The sequence below is a fragment of the Solenopsis invicta genome, chromosome 12, assembly GCF_016802725.1.
Source record: "Solenopsis invicta isolate M01_SB chromosome 12, UNIL_Sinv_3.0, whole genome shotgun sequence".
NCBI lineage: Eukaryota > Metazoa > Arthropoda > Insecta > Hymenoptera > Formicidae > Solenopsis > Solenopsis invicta.
In genome coordinates, this window is record NC_052675.1 from 1202501 (window position 1) to 1221222 (window position 18722).

The 18722-nt window shown below is 30.8% G+C and overlaps 2 protein-coding genes, 1 long non-coding RNA gene and 2 pseudogenes across 3 annotated transcripts; 3 read left to right on the forward strand and 2 right to left on the reverse strand.

The window, feature by feature from the left end:
• Nucleotides 1-525: 525 nt before the first annotated feature.
• Nucleotides 526-1866, reverse strand: LOC120359222 (annotated as a pseudogene).
• Nucleotides 526-6736, reverse strand: LOC113005294. The gene is made up of 7 exons (XM_039456310.1): nt 6675-6736; nt 6386-6559; nt 3433-3492; nt 2747-3009; nt 2513-2671; nt 2094-2190; nt 526-1973 (listed from the first exon to the last, which is right to left on the reverse strand). The coding sequence occupies exons 2-5, from the start codon at nt 6489-6491 to the stop codon at nt 2528-2530; spliced, it is 573 nt and encodes a 190-aa protein (XP_039312244.1). The 5' UTR covers nt 6492-6559; nt 6675-6736; the 3' UTR covers nt 526-1973; nt 2094-2190; nt 2513-2527.
• A 3359-nt stretch (nt 6737-10095) lies between these two features.
• LOC120359224 lies at nt 10096-11647 on the forward strand. Its single transcript, XM_039456032.1, has 4 exons — nt 10096-10209; nt 10286-10445; nt 10767-10863; nt 10984-11647. The coding sequence occupies exons 1-4, from the start codon at nt 10096-10098 to the stop codon at nt 11054-11056; spliced, it is 444 nt and encodes a 147-aa protein (XP_039311966.1). The 3' UTR covers nt 11057-11647.
• LOC120359225 lies at nt 11094-11647 on the forward strand (annotated as a pseudogene).
• Nucleotides 11648-12098: 451 nt separating this feature from the next.
• Nucleotides 12099-17093, forward strand: LOC113003365. Its single transcript, XR_005576101.1, has 3 exons — nt 12099-13445; nt 13672-13831; nt 13973-17093. It is a non-coding gene; the product is annotated as an uncharacterized LOC113003365 (long non-coding RNA).
• The last annotated feature ends 1629 nt before the right edge of the window (nt 17094-18722 follow it).

Genomic DNA, 18722 nt, shown 5'->3' on the forward strand with positions numbered 1-18722 from the left:
AAAAAAAGAGAAGACGTATACAGGCTAAAAGACATGCATCATCCCCCTAATAGCACAAGATATCCTCAGGATGATCCTAAATCCGTCCTAAATGTCCTGGGATGTGAATGGGACGGGTTTAGGGCATTATAACATCCCAGGACTTCCCATGGGCATCCTAAGAACATCCCAAAAACACCTTTAGGGCGTCCTCGGAACATCCCATGGTCGTCCTTAAGACATCCTTTGGACGCCCCTAGGAGGTTTGTACAGGAGGTGTAGATTATAAACACGTCCAACACATAATTTCAGCATATACTAACCAATGCAACGCACAAACGGGATCCGTGGGCTGTCGGTGCGTGATAACCATTTATGAATTTTTTTAAAATACAGAATTATGCATTGAAAAAAATAATTTCAGGATATTTGAGGATTACTTTAGGATGTTTGAGGATTATACAGAACCATTAAAATTATTCTTACAAAATACATATTAAATAAAATAGGTAGTGACAAGCTCGTGTCAATGAGTAAACAAGAAAGTTAAGACAAATAGGCCTATAACGGGCAGGTTTATTCAAAATAGGATTAATACATATAAATTATTATAATCAAACGAAGAGTCAAAAATTCCTTTAAACATTATTAATACATAAATCAAACGCGTTTCGTGCTACACAGAGCCTTCATCAGTGAAAAACATTTTCTTATAAAAAACAAACGAGAAACCGCAAATAAAAATAGATAAATTAAATAATAATATCGCGAATTACAGGAGCCTCATGTGAGCCTTCGATCCAAGAAGTGAACACGCAGTTAGAATAAATAAATAAAAATGTGAGTAAATAACAAAATATAAATATAAATAAAAGTGAAAAGAGTTATGACAGATTAAACAAAAATGCTGTGACGGTGTCTTGTTTTTATTGTGTCCAAGTTCTACGTTGATAGGCGAGAATGTAAGGAAGTCCGATGTGAAAAATAATTTCCTTGTCAATAACGATTATTGTAAGATGGTCAGATTTTCAGTCACAGATGAAGGGAAAAGAAATAAACGGAAAGATGCGTGCTCTTCTTGGATCGTATCTCACGAATAGATGTTGTGCTTGTGACTTTCAGTGAGAGACTACATACATATTGTTGTATCACAATCAAAAACTTTTACTTACACATGAATCATAAAGTTCAATTTGCAAACGAAAATTTCGTGATAACATCATTCGCAAACGCGTGCGTCGCTCTGATTTCACAACACGGGCAATCGGTCTCTTTCACGAGTCTGTTTGCGAAAATGGTAGTGATCGCGAAAAGATTTTCCTCTGTCTTCAACGAACATCCATTGATACCGATATACAAGCTTAATTGTAGTATGGAATTCGCATCTTTAGGATTACCATCGAAGGAGTGCACGACGCCCGCCGTCAATTCGTTTTTGTGCTTCATCAGGATTTACATGAAGTCGTCACTGGCGTTGCGACAGTGCAGGAACATTAGTAGCATTAACGTCGAGCACAACAATTGCAGCTCGAAATACTTCTTCTGGGTCTCCTTAGGACAGAAATTCAACCTGTCGTAATCCAAGTCCATCTCGCCGATCGCGACGATCTTGTCCTTGTTATTTAACGACAGGTCCGACAACGACTTCAGGTACTCCTCTGGATTGTCGCATTCCTCATATTTATTGCATCGCGTCGGATGACAACCGACCGTCGAATACAGCCTGTCATCAATTCGCGCTACTCCAAGAACCTACTTGCTATTTTTCTACGCTACCAGCGTGATGATGATCTTCGAGAGGTTGTTCTTCCAACTTCGCTCTAAAATAATCTTGTCTAAATCCGGCTGATGCTTCTGGGACCCGTAATAGATATCGAATAGAATATATCAAAAATAACATCAAACAACATGAATATTTGGCTTAATCCGATAAACTAGCGTCATCTTGGTCATCTTGTTCCGAAACATGTTACACATTTTTCATTTTATTCACACTAAAAGAATTTATACTAATTAAAATTTCACAACAATGACATTATTATATATTTTTATACATTTTTAAATAATACTTTACATAACGTTTTATTCACGTAGAAATGAAAAAAGGAACTTACTTTCTTTCGTTACCTTCTGATGCATGTCTTAACCAAGACTTAACAGGCACTGAAATAATTTGTTCAGTTGCGTCGGGGAAATAAATTCGTACAGCACCTATAACACGTTAATATACAATAATATTTAAAAGTAACATATATTTATAGTTATGTAAGGTATTTTATATATATTGAACATATAAACAATAAGTACATTATTATTTTATAAAAATAATATGATGTAGTTATTGTCTATCTCTTTCTAACATATATAATAAAAAATACCATACATAACTATTTGATCCCTATTGAAAACGCGCTTATAAAAATGTTTGCACACTTTTTTATCATTCTATCCTTGTTTTATGTCTAATGAACAGTTAAGATTACTGAATACAAATCTTATTGTATTAGTTTAAGTAAATATTGGTTTAACTTACCAATTATAATACTTCTTAAATGCAAATCAAAGAAGGAACGTTTTTTTTCCCACCAACGTAACTAAATAAGCTTGCAACTGGATCACTTAAAGTTCTTCGCAATATATTAAATGTAAGGGATTTGATGTCTGTTCCTCCTATTCGTGATAGTTCAATAATCTATAAAAAATATAAATGAGATTAAATCTTTTTGTATGTTATTAGTTTAAAAAATTATTTTTTTAAAATACATACCAACGCTTTACAATTGATTTTGTTCTCCATTATTAATTTTGCGATTTTCTCTAAGTGTTCCACAGTTTTTAACGGAAAAAATTCCATGTAATCAACTTCCGAAATTCGTTTTTCTGATTTATCTTCTAGGGTAAAAATTTTTATCTGGTTTTGTATATCATTTAATGTTGTCGTTGCAATATTTTGTTGGTGAAATATTCTCGAAATTTTGAAATCTATATCTAATAGTTTTCGCAGAATAAATTTTTGTACATCTGACGAAGCTGAAAGATTTTATAAAATTAAAGTTCTTTATAAAATATAAATATACAAATTGTTCTGAAATTCATGATTTCAAATATAGCAAGTCGTCGAAAAGATAAATAAAATTGTAATTTGCAAATTTTTATTTTATGCCGTAATTTTTGAGATATAAAGGTTTAAGACTAGCCAGTAACAAACTGCGATTAGATGGTATGCATATCCATGAATTGCGCGTGTACCAATGATCGTATGACAGGTGACCATCTAAATCATCTGATCTGATTGACCGACTTTAAGCCTTTACATCTTCAAACTACTGTTTGAATTAAAAATTTCTATATAACTGTTTTACTTTATTTTTCAAAAACTTTCTTGCTATACTATATTTTGATTCGTAAATTTTGGAACATCGTCTATTACAAAGCAATATGATTAGTACTTACATGTGTTAACAGTATGAGTTTGAAAATGTTCAAATTCGAATACATTTTTTTCTCCGTCATCTGTGATATGATCAAAATCATATCCCATGAATAAAAATATAAAATGTTCAAATTATTTGACTTTAATTCAGACGTAATTTAGTATTATTGTAATATGGAATATGTGTGTGTGGTGTGTGCATAAGTGTGCATGTGTGCACGTGAGTATATTTTTTATCTGTATTAATTTTTGAAGAACTAGCTTCTTCTATAATATATAAAGATTTTTGGACTTATTTACATGATGACGTTTTACATGATTTTTTAAGTACATTTTCAGATGTAGTAATAGGAATGCTTTTTTGTGGAATTTTTGGATAAGAGGGTACGTGAACTCTTTTTTCTTCTTCGGAGAAGCTTTCTTCGGTACTTATGACAGTTTTCGCTCTGTTCTTTCTACTTTTTTGGACACTGGATGATAATTTTCAATTGCTGACAATATTTCTTTCAGTGCAACAATGGAAATATCACAAATTTATCTTCTGATAATGGTAATTTAACATATTTTTTATGAATATTTTTTATTGGCCATATTTGTAATTCGCTTAAACCATGTACAGTAAATATTTTTAATAATGATGACGGACATGGAATTTTGTAAAAATCTTGTTTATGTAAAAATTTATGACCGATAATTACATTTGCATTAAGATCTCTATTGAATGCTATATTCTTTATTAGCACAATAGTTTCATCGATTAATGCACAACAGTTATCTCCTGTTACATCTATTCGTAATGTCATATTTGTTTTTGTTATTATTTTATATTGTGGATTGCAACAACCATGTATTAATGGCCCAGATGTGTGAATAGATCTCATATCTAATTTAAAGTTTTCATTTTCTTCTATCGTTAATTTTTCTGGTATTTTATTTTCTTCATATTCAATATATCTTCGAACAATTTGTTGCAATGGTTTGTCATACTTTTTCAATAGTTTTTTTAATGTTTGTAAAAAATTTTCGTATTTAAATGCACTAAAATTATCTAGTGGACCAAATTTTTTTACATCCTGCACAAGATGGATGAGACCGTGTACATTATGAGAGACGTTGTGAGTACCATAAATCAATCCAAATGATGTAACGAAATGTTCCAGCAATTCCTGACAATAATTAAATAAATTTTGTGCTTCTGTAGAACATAATATTCTAATAGCTGCATGTAATGTTACAAAGTGATCATATATGTCACGACGAAGAATATCTTTAAAAGCTACAGGTCCTACATACAGAAGTAACTGTCGAAATTCGGTAGCTTTCCATAATTTAACCAAAGTTAGTGATCGAGGTTTTCGTACAAATTCAGAAGGTACGTGTTTTTTTAATACATTTTCTAAATGTGATGATATCATTTGACATTTTCTATTTTCCAAACGATATTTTAATTCGCCGAATAGCCATAGATATACCAATCGTCGCGTAATTCCAAGACAAACCAAATGCATATAATCCAGTGGTACATTATTTATTAGATCAAAATTTGGAATTTCTTCAACAATCGATGTACCAATATGATGATTTTCATCGATTTTTGATCTAAAATGGAGATCTGTTCTCAATGGAGCATTTATTTCAGGGAAACAAACCTTATTACAACGGAAATCACCTTCAGTTGTACATTTTGTGCAACTGGAATAACCAGTATGTCCTTTAATTTGTAAGATAAACGCTTTAGCTGGCGTATCACATATTATAGAATGTATACTGCATTGAATGTGTTCATTATCAATAACAATTCCATCCTGACATAATAATTTTGCTTCCTCTATAAAGTCTCGTAAAAAGTCTTCTAAATTACAAGGTTTTTGTTTGCCATAATATGCTCCAATAATGAAAACTTGCTTTGATTGTTCTATGGAACCTAAAATTGGCCACAACTGTTGTTGTGAAGATTTAGATAATGGCAATCCATCAATATTTATGGATATTTTTATATCAGTTGGATTTATGGAATTAAATGACAAAATATTTTCAATTGACTTTAGTAATCCAAAGTAGTAATATTCTCCTCCAGCACATTGTCTAATATCAGTATTTCTTGGAGTACGCAGAAGTGTTCTAGGATCAGATGGTATGTTAGAATGACAATTGTCACAAGTATACTGTCTTATACCATGTACAAGATTACGTAGTGCTTGTTGCGAAACATTTTCTTTGACTGCCCAATTAGCAAGAAATGTTTTGAAATCAATATCTACATCCTCATTCATATTATTAATCTGAAAGTCTCTTATTTGTTGCTCATTTTCACTGCTTGATACAGAATTAATTTCATCTGAATCACTGTTTGTATCATTTGATAAATCGGTATCTATCTCTCTTCCGACATGTAAATTATCGTTTAATCCTGATGTCGAAGGATATATATGAGATTCATTAGATGTCGAAGGATATATATGAGATTCATTAGATGTCGAAGGATATATATGAGATTCATTAGATACTGATGACACGTCAGTTACATTATTACATGATGTATTTAATGCTTCGCTAATTACATCAACTTCTATCTTTCGAATTTTTCTTTGACTTACAGAATTAATTGTATAAAATCTATTTTCACGTGACATCTTTAACTTTATAAAAATATCTAGTTACTGTTCATATCTAGTTCCCTTAAAAAATATATATGTAAATTAATATCTAACCTTACAATTTGTCGCGTTATTTCGCAAACATTTGAGAGTTTAAAATTAAAGGATAATTACACGTTTTATATCTTTGCCGTAATAAATGTTTTGGAATATATGTTTATAAAAAATGTTATAAGAATAAGCAGAAATAAAAAAAATCTTATTTCTGCTCATGCGATTACATGTCTTTATGACACGTTACTAGTTTGTATGAAAAAATAGGAGACTATAATATCGTTAATAAGTCAAATAATAACATTTTTATCTTGTACCTTACCTGTGACACCGTAAATCGCTGATGATTCCTCAAAGTACCATATAATGTTAAAAACACTGTCTTTCGTTAGCTTGCTTTTTTCCTCAGGTATCATTACAGATATCATTTCCGGTTGACACTTATGCAGAAGCAGGCGGTGGGGACAAACAGGAAGAAAATACGTCGTCTGCAGAACTATTTACATTTATTTGGTTAAGTTGCTGGTGCATCTGTCAATGATAACGGCATTCGCTGATTACAGATCCTAACCTCTAATATTATTGTAATATACATTATGTTGTTGAATTACCTTTAAAAATCACGCTGTCGAGAACACGCTTGCCACATCGTCTACAAAACGTTTCGCAAGCAGAAAATATATCGAAACCGGGATATGCTAATGAAATCCCGCATAATTAGAATGGAGTGTCTTCTATATTTTTCACGTGTGTTAATAATAATCTATTACTATTGGTTAGCGGTTATTGCCTGCATAAACCAGGCTTTAAGCCTTTAGCCCTAAGAAATTGGCCAAACACAATCGATTATTCTTCTACAAGTCAACTATTATTGGTCAATTTCTTAGGGCTAAAGGCTTAAGTCTCTATTGTAGACGACGCTTAAACGGTCCTACTTCTCGTGGCGTACGGCGCTCGGGGTGAGAGGAATGGGGGGAAAGCGCCACCGAGACTTCGAGAATCGGATGCCGGGCACGGACAATAGTAATAGATTATTATTAACACACGTGGAAAATATAGAAGACACTCCATTCTAATTAAGCGGGATTTTATTAGTATATTCCGGTTTCGATGTATTTTCTGCTTGCGAAACGTTTTGTAGACGATGTGGCAAGCGTGTTCTCGACAGCGTGATTTTTTAAGGTAATTCAACAACATAATGTATATTACAATAATATTAGAGGTTAGGATCTGTAATCAGCGAATGCCGTTATCATCGACAGATGCACCAGCATCTTAACCAAATAAATGTCAATAGTTCTGCAGACGACGTATTTTCTTCCTGTTTGTCCCCACCGCCTGCTTCTGTATAAGTGTCAACCGGAAATGATATCTGTAATGATACCTGAGGATAATAGCAAGATAACGAAAGACTGTTTTTAGCATTATATGGTACTTTGATAGTTACTTGGTCAGTGCTTGATTTTTTTAACACGTGGTATTGATCTGTACAAGAATTGGAAATTCAAAGATTGTTAAAGTAGAAGGGTAAGTTGTGTGTAGAATCTATTAATCTATTCAAACCTCTATAACTGCTTTGTCGACTTAAACAATAAGTTTATTGTAATAAATGTATTACAGTAGTCGTGCGTATTTTCATTTCTATTAAAAGGTATATGTATTTATAATGAATAATGATATTATAAAATATTTGATATTAAAAGACTACATATATATTTTCGATGCTACAAAAATTACAGATTTTTTATTTTTGTCCTTATTTTTATTGTTTTATATTTAGAAACTTACTCTAATAAGAATACAAGCTATTTTCTTTTTTACTTGATAAATGTCATCTTTTATAGAAATTAACTTAAATTAATTTCATCAGAATCATTAATTCTAGTATCATTTGGTAAAGCTACACTTATCTATTTTATCTTTATTTATATTAGAATCAAATCAAACTCAAATATATATTGAATTTGAAGTACAAGAATTTCTAAGTTATGATAAAAATAAATATAAGTTACCATTATTAGAAGTTAAATATGTTTTATGTTCACAAATTGCATTAGTAAAATGTACTTGACTTTTTAAGTACTTTTTAAGTATATGTGATATATGTGATATTTACTTTTATCAGTTTTAATTATGGAGCAATACACTGTAATAGAATTTAATGATGGAGTGCAAATGATACCATCCTCTTGGATAACCGAAGATAAAAAACATGCATATTGGCCGACTTTCTCCAATAATGAAAAATTTAGAAAGGCAGTAAAAAAATGTGTTTCAAAAATGGATGATTGGCCACAGCATGAAATAAAAAAATTCTGGACAACTACGAGTAGGTATAAGAATCTACTTGTAGAATAGTACATAATTACATTGATAATAATCGTTTACATAAACTACAATGTTTTACTTCTATCTGTTCTTTGATAATCGTCAAAATAAAAATATTAATAAAGTATGTATCTGTTATATGACTTCTAGAAATTTTGTAGAAACATTAATTAATGATACTTTTTGGCTAAATTATAATTAACAAATATTTTTTATATACAAATTAAAATATTTTTTGTTGTTTTAATATTATTTTCTAGTAATAATACTATTTACCGTATTTTCTTTTATTCAGATACATATGATAAAGGAATGAAAATTTAAAAAAAAATTGAATATATATCAGATATTAATTCTCAAAGTGAGGATAATGAAATTTCCAAAAAAAGTAGAAAGAACAGAGCGAAAACTGTCAAAAGTAGCGAAGAAAGCTTCTCCGAAGAAGAAAAAAGAGTTCACGTACCCGCTTATCCAAAAATTCCACAAAAAAGCATTCCTATTACTACATCTGAAAATGTACTTGAAAAATCATGTAAAACGTCATCATGTAAAAGTAAGTGAAGATATTCACGATTGTATTCGTAATCTTTCCTTGAGAAATCAAGATTCCTCGTCTCTGTCCGGTTTTTGTCTCGCGTATTGCAAAATGTAGTACGCGAGACAAAAACAGATAAGAATAAGGAATCCTTAATTATTTCTTAAAGATGGACTAAGAATATGGGACTAAGAATATTATACATGTGTATTGGTAGAAAAATTCGCAATGCAATTTTCATAAGATTCATAATGCAGCAATTTTTTCTTTCAATTAGGCAAACCCGTATTAAAACTGTCGGAAACGATAAATGAAACGATAAATAAGTCCAAAAATCCTTATATAGAAGAAGCTAGTTCTTCAAAAATTAATACAGGTAAGAAATTTATACACGTGCACACACACACATGCGCACTTATGCACACACCACACACACACACACACATATTTCATATTACAATAATACTAAATTACGTCTGAATTAAAGTCATATAATTTGAACATTTTATATTTTTATTCATAGGATATGATTTTGATCATATCACAGATGACGGAGAAAAAGATGTATTCGAATTTGAACATTTTAAAACACATACTGTTAACACATGTAAGTACTAATCATATTGCTTTGTAATAGACGATGTTCCAAAATTTACGAATCAAAATAGTATAGCAAGAAAGTTTTTGAAAAATAAAGTGAAACAGTTATTTAGAAATTTTTAATTCAAACAGTAGTTTGAAGATGTAAAGGCTTAAAGTCGGTCAATCAGATTAGATGATTTAGATGGTCACCTGTCATACGATCATTGGTGCACGCGCAATTCATGGATATGCATACCATCTAAGCGCAGTTTGTTACTGGCTAGTCTTAAACCTTTATATCTCAAAAATTACCGCATAAAATAAAAATTTGCAAATTACAATTTTATTTATCTTTTCGACAACTTGCTATATTTGAAATCATGAATTTCAGAACAATTTGTATATTTATATTTTATAAAGAACTTTAATTTTATAAAATCTTTCAGCTTCGTCAGATGTACAAAAATTTATTGTACGAAAACTATTAGATATAGATTTCAAAATTTCGAGAATATTTCACCAACAAAATATTGCAACGACAACATTAAATGATATACAAAACCAGATAAAAATTTTTACCGTAAAAGATGAATCAGAAAAACAATTTTCGGAAGTTGGAATTTTTTCCGTTAAAAACTGTGGAACGCTTAGAGAAAATGGACAAATTAATAGTGGAGAACAAAATCAATCGTAAAGCGTTGGTATGTATTTAAAAAAAATAATTTTTTTAAACTAATAACATACAAAAAGATTTAATCTCATTTATATTCTTTATAGATTACTCAACTATCACAAATAGGAGGAACAGACATCAAATCCCTTACATTTAATATATTGCGAAGAACTTTAAGTGATCCAGTTTCAAGCTTATTTAGTTACGTTGGTGGGAAAAAAAAACGTTCCTTCTTTGATTTGCATTTAAGAAGTATTATATTTGGTAAGTTAAACCATATTTACTTAAACTAATACAATAAGATTCGTATTCAGTAATCTTAACTGTTCATTAGACATAAAACAAGGATAGAATGATAAAAAAGTGTGCAAACATTTTTATAAGCGCGTTTTCAATAGGGATCAAATAGTTATATATGGTATTTTTTATTATATATGTTAGAAAGAGATAGACAATAACTACATCATATTATTTTTATAAAATAATAATGTACTTATTGTTTATATGTTCAATATATATAAAATACCTTACATAACTATAAATATATGTTACTTTTAAATATTATTGTATATTAACGTGTTATAGGTGCTGTACGAATTTATTTCCCCGACGCAACTGAACAAATTATTTCAGTGCCTGTTAAGTCTTGGTTAAGACATGCATCAGAACGTAACGAAAGAAAGTAAGTTCCTTTTTTCATTTCTACGTGAATAAAACGTTATGTAAAGTATTATTTAAAAATGTATAAAAATATATAATAATGTCATTGTTGTGAAATTTTAATTAGTATAAATTCTTTTAGTGTGAATAAAATGAAAAATGTGGAACATGTTTCGGAACAAGATGACCAAGATGACGCTAGTTTATCGGATTAAGCCAAATATTCATGTTGTTTGATGTTATTTTTGATATATTCTATTCGATATCTATTACGGGTCCCAGAAGCATCAGCCGGATTTAGACAAGATTATTTTAGAGCGAAGTTGGAAGAACAACCTCTCGAAGATCATCATCACGCTGGTAGCGTAGAAAAATAGCAAGTAGGTTCTTGGAGTAGCGCGAATTGATGACAGGCTGTATTCGACGGTCGGTTGTCATCCGACGCGATGCAATAAATATGAGGAATGCGACAATCCAGAGGAGTACCTGAAGTCGTTGTCGGACCTGTCGTTAAATAACAAGGACAAGATCGTCGCGATCGGCGAGATGGACTTGGATTACGACAGGTTGAATTTCTGTCCTAAGGAGACCCAGAAGAAGTATTTCGAGCTGCAATTGTTGTGCTCGACGTTAGAGCTACCAATGTTCCTGCACTGCCAGCGATGACTTCGTTCGAATCCTAAGGAAGCACTAAAGCGAATTGACGCCTGTTGTTGTGCACTCCTTCGATGATAATCCTGAAGATGCGAATTTTATACTACAAGTAAGCTTGTATTTAAATAATAAAGATTAAGATTGAGATACAATATGTGTATTTTTAAAAAATAATTTTAATGGCCTGTAATTATCGTCAAATATCCTAAAATAATCTTCGAACATCCTGAAGTAATCCTTAATTATCCTGAAATATATCCTGAAATAATCCCGAAATATCCTGAAATAATCCCGAAATATCCTGAAATAATCCTCGTAAATCCTGAAATAATCCTGAACGGTCCTGAAGTGTACATGAAATAGGTAGGTATGTCCCAATGATTACTTATGGACGTCCTGGGGACGCCTGATTGAAATGTCCACGGGATGTCTATGGGAAATTGTGAGGCGCAACTTAGATAGTCCTCGGGACGGCCTGTGGACGTCGTAGGATTATAACAGGTACTCCCTACGATATCTTGCTCAACGTAACATGACGTCCTTAGGACGTCCCGTGGACGTCCTTGTGCTGATAGGGCCCCCTCTTCTTCTTCAGAAGACATATCTTTAAAGGATAAGAAAAATCAATTAAACGTAAATCAATCTAAAATCCTGCCTCCTTTTCCTTAAAGAAGTACAGTATCAATTGATAAAGTAGTTAATAAATCTACACAAAATATTTTACATGAAAACAATTTTAATCCTACGAACAACACATACAGTAATGGTGAGTAATAAAATTTATAAATAAACTATATGACACAAAAAATTATTAATAACTTTTTACTCTTTAGATACAAATAAAAAAGCAACTTGATAAAAATAAACTTTGTATGCAAGATTCTCCAAAAAATATCGAAAAAGAAAATTTTTATGCTGATGGTATTTACTATAAAAATAAATTATTAAATTTTTTATTTCTTTTATTAAAAAGCTGTGCTGAGAAATGTATGTCTATGCGCGTGTGTCTAGTTATTGTATGATAGTGTTACGGCCGTGCTATTTGTAATGTGTTACCGTGTAGCTTTTTTATTCGATATTAATGAGTTGACGGTTGCTTGTTAGCGACGCTTGTTGCTATGCTGTTTTTGTCTGAAGCCTCGTTTGGTAACGGACGTGTTTCAATAAACGTCTGAGTTTCTTTAAAAGTCTGCTCAATCATTTATTGTACGCGAGTGCCTTTTTGTGCGAGAGTGCGCGTGAGTGTCCTATGCCACCGACGGACGTAACAATATTTAGCATTTTAAATATTGTACCATAACAACATTACTAAAATATATAATAAATTTATTTCAGATTTAACTAAACAAATTACAGGAAAAATTAACAAAGTATTATATAAATTGGATAATATTGAAAATAGATTTGATATTTATTAGAGGAAAAAATACAACCTTCCAGGCATTACAATGATTCAGAATTCGATATCCAGTTCCCGATATCTACATTTACTGAATTGATAAACTTTGAGGAACAATTGAAAGAAACTACTGTCACGAGTGGCGAAAGCCACCGCTGACGAAACAATTAATTACAAAATACAATTTGTTTATATTATGCCACCGGTATCGGTAATGCCGACATCATGACACAGTAACCGATACCAGGAACGCTGAATAGGCGACCTTCTCGAGTGGACAACAGATCTGCTAAATCTGCAAGGCCAGATCGGCCAGCTCTCCAATAACTAGAGAGCCAACGACAGACGCGGTAGACTCAGGTTAAAGCACGCGACAGTCTATTTCGGTACTATCTTACCTATCTCAAATAAAAGGCAGTGTAACAAACTATAATAAAGAACTTTATTATTAACCGTACAACGAGTGTTTAATTCAAACGTCTCCGATCGACGGGCTCCTGCCAAACGAATCCGAGGAAATCACGCATAACACCACATTTGAGGACAAAGTAGTATGATAAACGTTATTAATGTTTTTACATTATAGAATAAGTTCATGTTATTTCGAATAATATAACAATTAATATTATTATACTTTTTATCATAAATTAATGAATGTTATATTTCTAATTTACATATTGTTAAAAGAAACTAAAATAATTTATGTATTTAATAATAATTAATTATTATATAAAATTTATTAATTCGATATTAATTTCAAAATTGTTTATTTTTTAGCTTCGCATTTTAAAAAGTGTTGGTGGGTTTAATGCACATACTATGGTAAGAAGTATTTTGAAAAAAGTAACAGTAGATCCTTTAGCGCAAAATTTTAACTGGACTGGCAAAAACAATAAGTGTTGTTTCAAAGATTTAAGTCTTTCTAAAGTGATCGTATGTAAGTTTTTAGTATACTTTTAAATTAACTTTGATTTACTTATTTCAGATTTAGTTTAAACATGCACATATACAGATATTTAAAAAAAATTTTAACAATCTATATTAAAAAAAAAAAAAAACATTTATGAATGCATTACAGAGACTGTTCGTGTAACATATCAATTAACGGAAAGTGACATTGCAGACTACATATCAAAACGGCTTGCTCAAGCTTCTGTAAGAATTCAAAGAAATAAGTATGTATACGTATGTTTTCTCTGTTAGGAATGTCATGATTATATATAGATTAATCAGATTTCTTGGTTTGGAATTTAATCAAATTAAAATTGATTTATAGCAATATAGAATAAGCAATAGTCAGATGTCACTTTTTCGTTCATGCTGAATCAATGCTGAAAAAATTATAAATATATTATCTGAATATTATATGTAAAATTCTTTAGAATATTATAATTTTGTTATTACACTCAAACGAAAAAATCTAATTGAAACATTTGTAGAATATAGTTAATTATTGATTTAATTAAATGTATAACTTTGATCTTTATACTGATGTTTCAGAGATACTCAAGAAAAAATCAAAGAAGTTAAAATATATATATGCATATAATATATATATATATATATATATATATATATATATATATATATATATATATATATATTTACTACGTTTACTACGTTTAAATGAAAACGTAGTAAATATATATATTATACTATATATATATTGTAACGATAGCTCGTTACGAAGGTATAATATTATGTCTCTCTCGCTCTCACGCCCGATCGCGGAATGTCGGTCCGTCTCTTTCGCTCGCGCGCTCTGGCCACATGACATCGGTATCGTTCTCCGTCTCGCTCGCTCTCACACCCGGTCGCGTGACGTCAGGCGTAACATCGGGCAAGCATGTGAGCGTGGGTGCGCGCCGAAAGTGGGGAAACCACGAGTTAAACTGCGTCAAATCTACACGAAATTAGGTGCAATGCGCATGTTGTTGGTACTCGTATTACCGCGGTATACACGTTTCAGTGAAAGTGCAAATAACTTAACACATAAGTATTTAGTTCACTATCATTCTATCATTTTTTTATGCTACGCGCGTGATACACAGCTTTTGATATTAAAAATTACACATTTACTTGATATACACATAATTCTTGATAACTGTCAAAACGTGATCTCCACGATGACAGTAGCTCATGAAGTAAGCACAGCATGAGAACTAATCAGCATTACGAAATATATTTTTTTCATCAACGGTATTTCGGACACGGTAATTGGTAAATCTGTGGAAACGGGTACACGATAATTTGTACATGACCACGGTGACAAGCGCATTCCGTTTTCATTAATTTTAATATTAATACAATTGCATTTTGTTAATAATAGATGGATTTATATATTCTTTTAGTTCTTTTATAAACGTTAAGAAAAAAAAGTTTAAACTTTTCATTCATTTATTTTTTTTAAGATGCATTAAAGTTGGGATTTTCAGAAAACGCCACGATAATAGGTGCACTTACCCTAGAACAGTAGACAAAAAAAATATTAGAAATCTTACAATCAATGCATACTTTGAATCTTTTTGGATTGAAAGCATTAGTTGGAGACTATCCTCAAATTATGCATTCAACATATGAATTGTCCTCACATTATGCATTGGACATACCTGACGGAAGTGTCCCCGAATTATACTTTCTACATGTCTTATGGATATACAATGTGCTCAAATTAAACATTCTATTTCTATACTTTTAAAATACATTTTGTCCTCAAAGTACGAGTTATATATTTATGTTTTACAAAAACATTATATAATGTTAACTCTGGACAAAGTACATTATAAAAGTATAGAGATAGAATGTTTAATTTGAGAACATTATATTCCCATGAAATATGTCGAGTGTATAATTCGAGGACATCCTTGGTAAAAATTCCATTAGAAATGGATAGATTCCGTAATAAACGTTATTTCAACATTTTATCCATTTTTTTATTATTTTACTGCACAATTCTTTCCCTGTTATTATAGAATCTATCCGCTTCTAATGGAATTTTTAGCAGGGACTTCCATTTGATATGTCAAACGTACAATTTGAGGACAACATGTTGCACATATAATTTGACTTATACATTCACTAAACAGTTTTAGGAAGCAACAAACACATATATAAAATTATTTACTATTATCAATAATATACTCACTATGACTACATTAACTACGTCATTTAAAAAAAAAAATTGTGCAAATTTTATTTTCGTTTTAAAAGAACTTTTAGCAAATTTTTTATAGAAAAAAACCAAAATGTATGAGCGCGAATTATAGATTTCTTTTGCTTTTATTATCTAAGCAAATCATGTTTTTATAAGGTTAATATAATAAAATATTTAGTCTTCAAGAAATAAAATTTTCAACGAAAGAAATGCTGTCAGCATTTAATATTTCGGAGTCATCTATATCATTAGCTTCAGTATCGTTAGCGTCAATAATATTAACTTCGATATCATTTGCTTCAATATTATCATTTATATCTATTTCAGCAGTAAAAATAATTTATTATAAATTAAAAAGGAATGATTTATTTAAATTGTTCAAAAATATTAATGAGGGAGGGCGTGCAAGCCTGTGTGCTTTTGTACACATGTGTGTGTATATACTCGTATTTATACCTATATTCTTATTTTCTACAGTTATGATTTCTGATTCTTCTGCTTCAAATTTATCATTGTTTGTATCAATTTCAGCTGTAATAATGGATAAATTTAATTTTTAAATAAATTAGGAAGCTTAATAAGATGCTATTCCAGACAACACACAATATTTATGATATTTATAAATATGTATTAATATTTACTTTTATATTTATCATATAAATATTTTATAAATATTTTATACAAAAAAAGGGAAAAAATTATAAAATTGTTATTGCAATATTGAAAATGTTATTAAATATAGTATGTATTTCATAAATATTTTTATGTAACATCTGTAATAAATGTTTATGATCTATTCAATCTGAAATCACAAAAGTGTCTATGAAATATTATCCTACATATTTAGAAAATATTCAAATAATTATTATAGATATGTAATTTTTTATAAAAATTGAATGCTATCAGACATGACATATGTAAACTGTAGTATATTCTTTGCGTTATGATGCAATCTTGCGTCAATCTTAGAGTTATGATAAGATTACTTATAATAAGTTTGTGCAAATTTTTTTTTATATTTATCCATAAAGTACTTACTTTGTAACTTTACGTCCCTCCGCCGCACCGCCGCTCCGGTCCAAACGCCGAACACAACGCGTAATGGCTCTGGCAGACCAGCGCGATTTGCGACACGCGACGCGCGATTATCCAATAGGTGTTTACAATTTTTTGAAAAGACGTACGCCTATTGGATAATCGCGCGTCGCGTGTCGCAAATCGCGCTGGTCTGCCAGAGCCATAAGACCGAACACGTGCACGCGCTCTGCTTTGTAGGCTTGCCGCGATCACGCGCTACCGACGCTATCGTGCGTGCCGCGCGCCGCGTTCAGCAAGCGTTCCTACTCCGGCCGGCTCAACCGCGCGCGCTGATTGGTACATGCGACCGATGTCATGATAAATTTTTGAAAAAATTTCTTTATACTTAATCATTTCTCTTTTTACATACCGATATCTTTGAACGCGCAGTTTATTTTTATATACCGAATTCATTATTTTTTTATTTATATTTGTAATGTTACCAAGAGTAGACGTGTATTCGGCTGTTACAAATGTGAAATTTGCAAGCAATCATTGCGTTTATTTGTTCAATATTTCGAGGTATTGAACAAAATCTAATCAACGCAATGGTTGCTAGGATACTTCACATTTGTAATGGAACTATCTTTCTCACTCGCTTTCTCACTTTTTCTCACTTTTGCATTACGTGTCATCACAGAGACGCGGCAGTCTTCAGAACATATTGCTAACTGAATCACACTCGTTGCTATGACGCTCATCTCGTTGCTATGTCGCTTAGTTTGACCCTCCCCACCACAAGAAAAATTTGGTGGCCATTTGTCAGCCACCCCTTCGTGGCTATCTGTTGCTAGGTGCCTACTGATAGACGCGGCAAATGCCGCGCGCGGCAACGTGGCAGTTCAGAAAAAACTAAATTCTATTTCTGATGTCGCTAGCCGCATGAACGCGGCGTTGTTGCATTTCCCGCGTTGAAGTAAAATAACATAGCCTCAATTTTTTAGTTATAATAAAACACAAACTGTAATAAAAAATATCTCAATAGTAAATATCACATTGTCGGGACTGTAATTAATTTAATCAGCAAATCATGTCTGTGAAAATGAAAGATCGATTCGACAATGCGATGATGCGAAAAAAAAATTAATTAATTGCATTTCTACTTACATTTCTACTTTTTCATCGTTCATTTTTATTATTTAGTACACGAAAGAAAAGTAGAATGATTTTTGTATGTAATGATTTATAGAATCATTCGACATCGATTTGAACAATAATATTTTATTAGTTATCTGAAACTTTTTCAGAATTTTTATATAAATTGAAACACTTTAGAAATATTGAGAAATCCATATTTTTTTCTCCGAATTTTTCATATATATGTATATTTTTACATATTATAAAATTTACATTAAAAAATCTGAGAACTATTCTAAAAAATATGTTATACAGAAAATCAGGAAAATTTTAAGAAAAGTTTTCATCGGATTATATAAATTTGTCTCAGATTTTTAAATATAATTTTCAAAATTTTTAGATATTTTTTAGATATTTCCAGAAGTTTTCAAAATTTTTGTAATATTTTATAGTTTTTAGAAAATTTTTTAGTTTTTTTATAAAATATTAGAATAATTCAGAATTTATGCATACATAAGAA

Coding starts and splice junctions, on each gene's coding strand:
- LOC120359224 (XM_039456032.1), top strand. CDS start 10,096: ATGAATCAGAAAAACAATTTTCGGAAGTTGGAATTTTTTCCGTTAAAA. Junction 10,210..10,285: donor AAATCAATCGTAAAGCGTTG/GTATGTATTTAA, acceptor TATTCTTTATAG/ATTACTCAACTATCACAAAT. Junction 10,864..10,983: donor TCAGAACGTAACGAAAGAAA/GTAAGTTCCTTT, acceptor AAATTCTTTTAG/TGTGAATAAAATGAAAAATG.
- LOC113005294 (XM_039456310.1), bottom strand. CDS start 6,491: ATGATATCTGTAATGATACCTGAGGAAAAAAGCAAGCTAACGAAAGAC. Junction 3,493..6,385: donor AGCGATTTACGGTGTCACAG/GTAAGGTACAAG, acceptor ATCATATCACAG/ATGACGGAGAAAAAAATGTA. Junction 3,010..3,432: donor AACTCATACTGTTAACACAT/GTAAGTACTAAT, acceptor AAAATCTTTCAG/CTTCGTCAGATGTACAAAAA.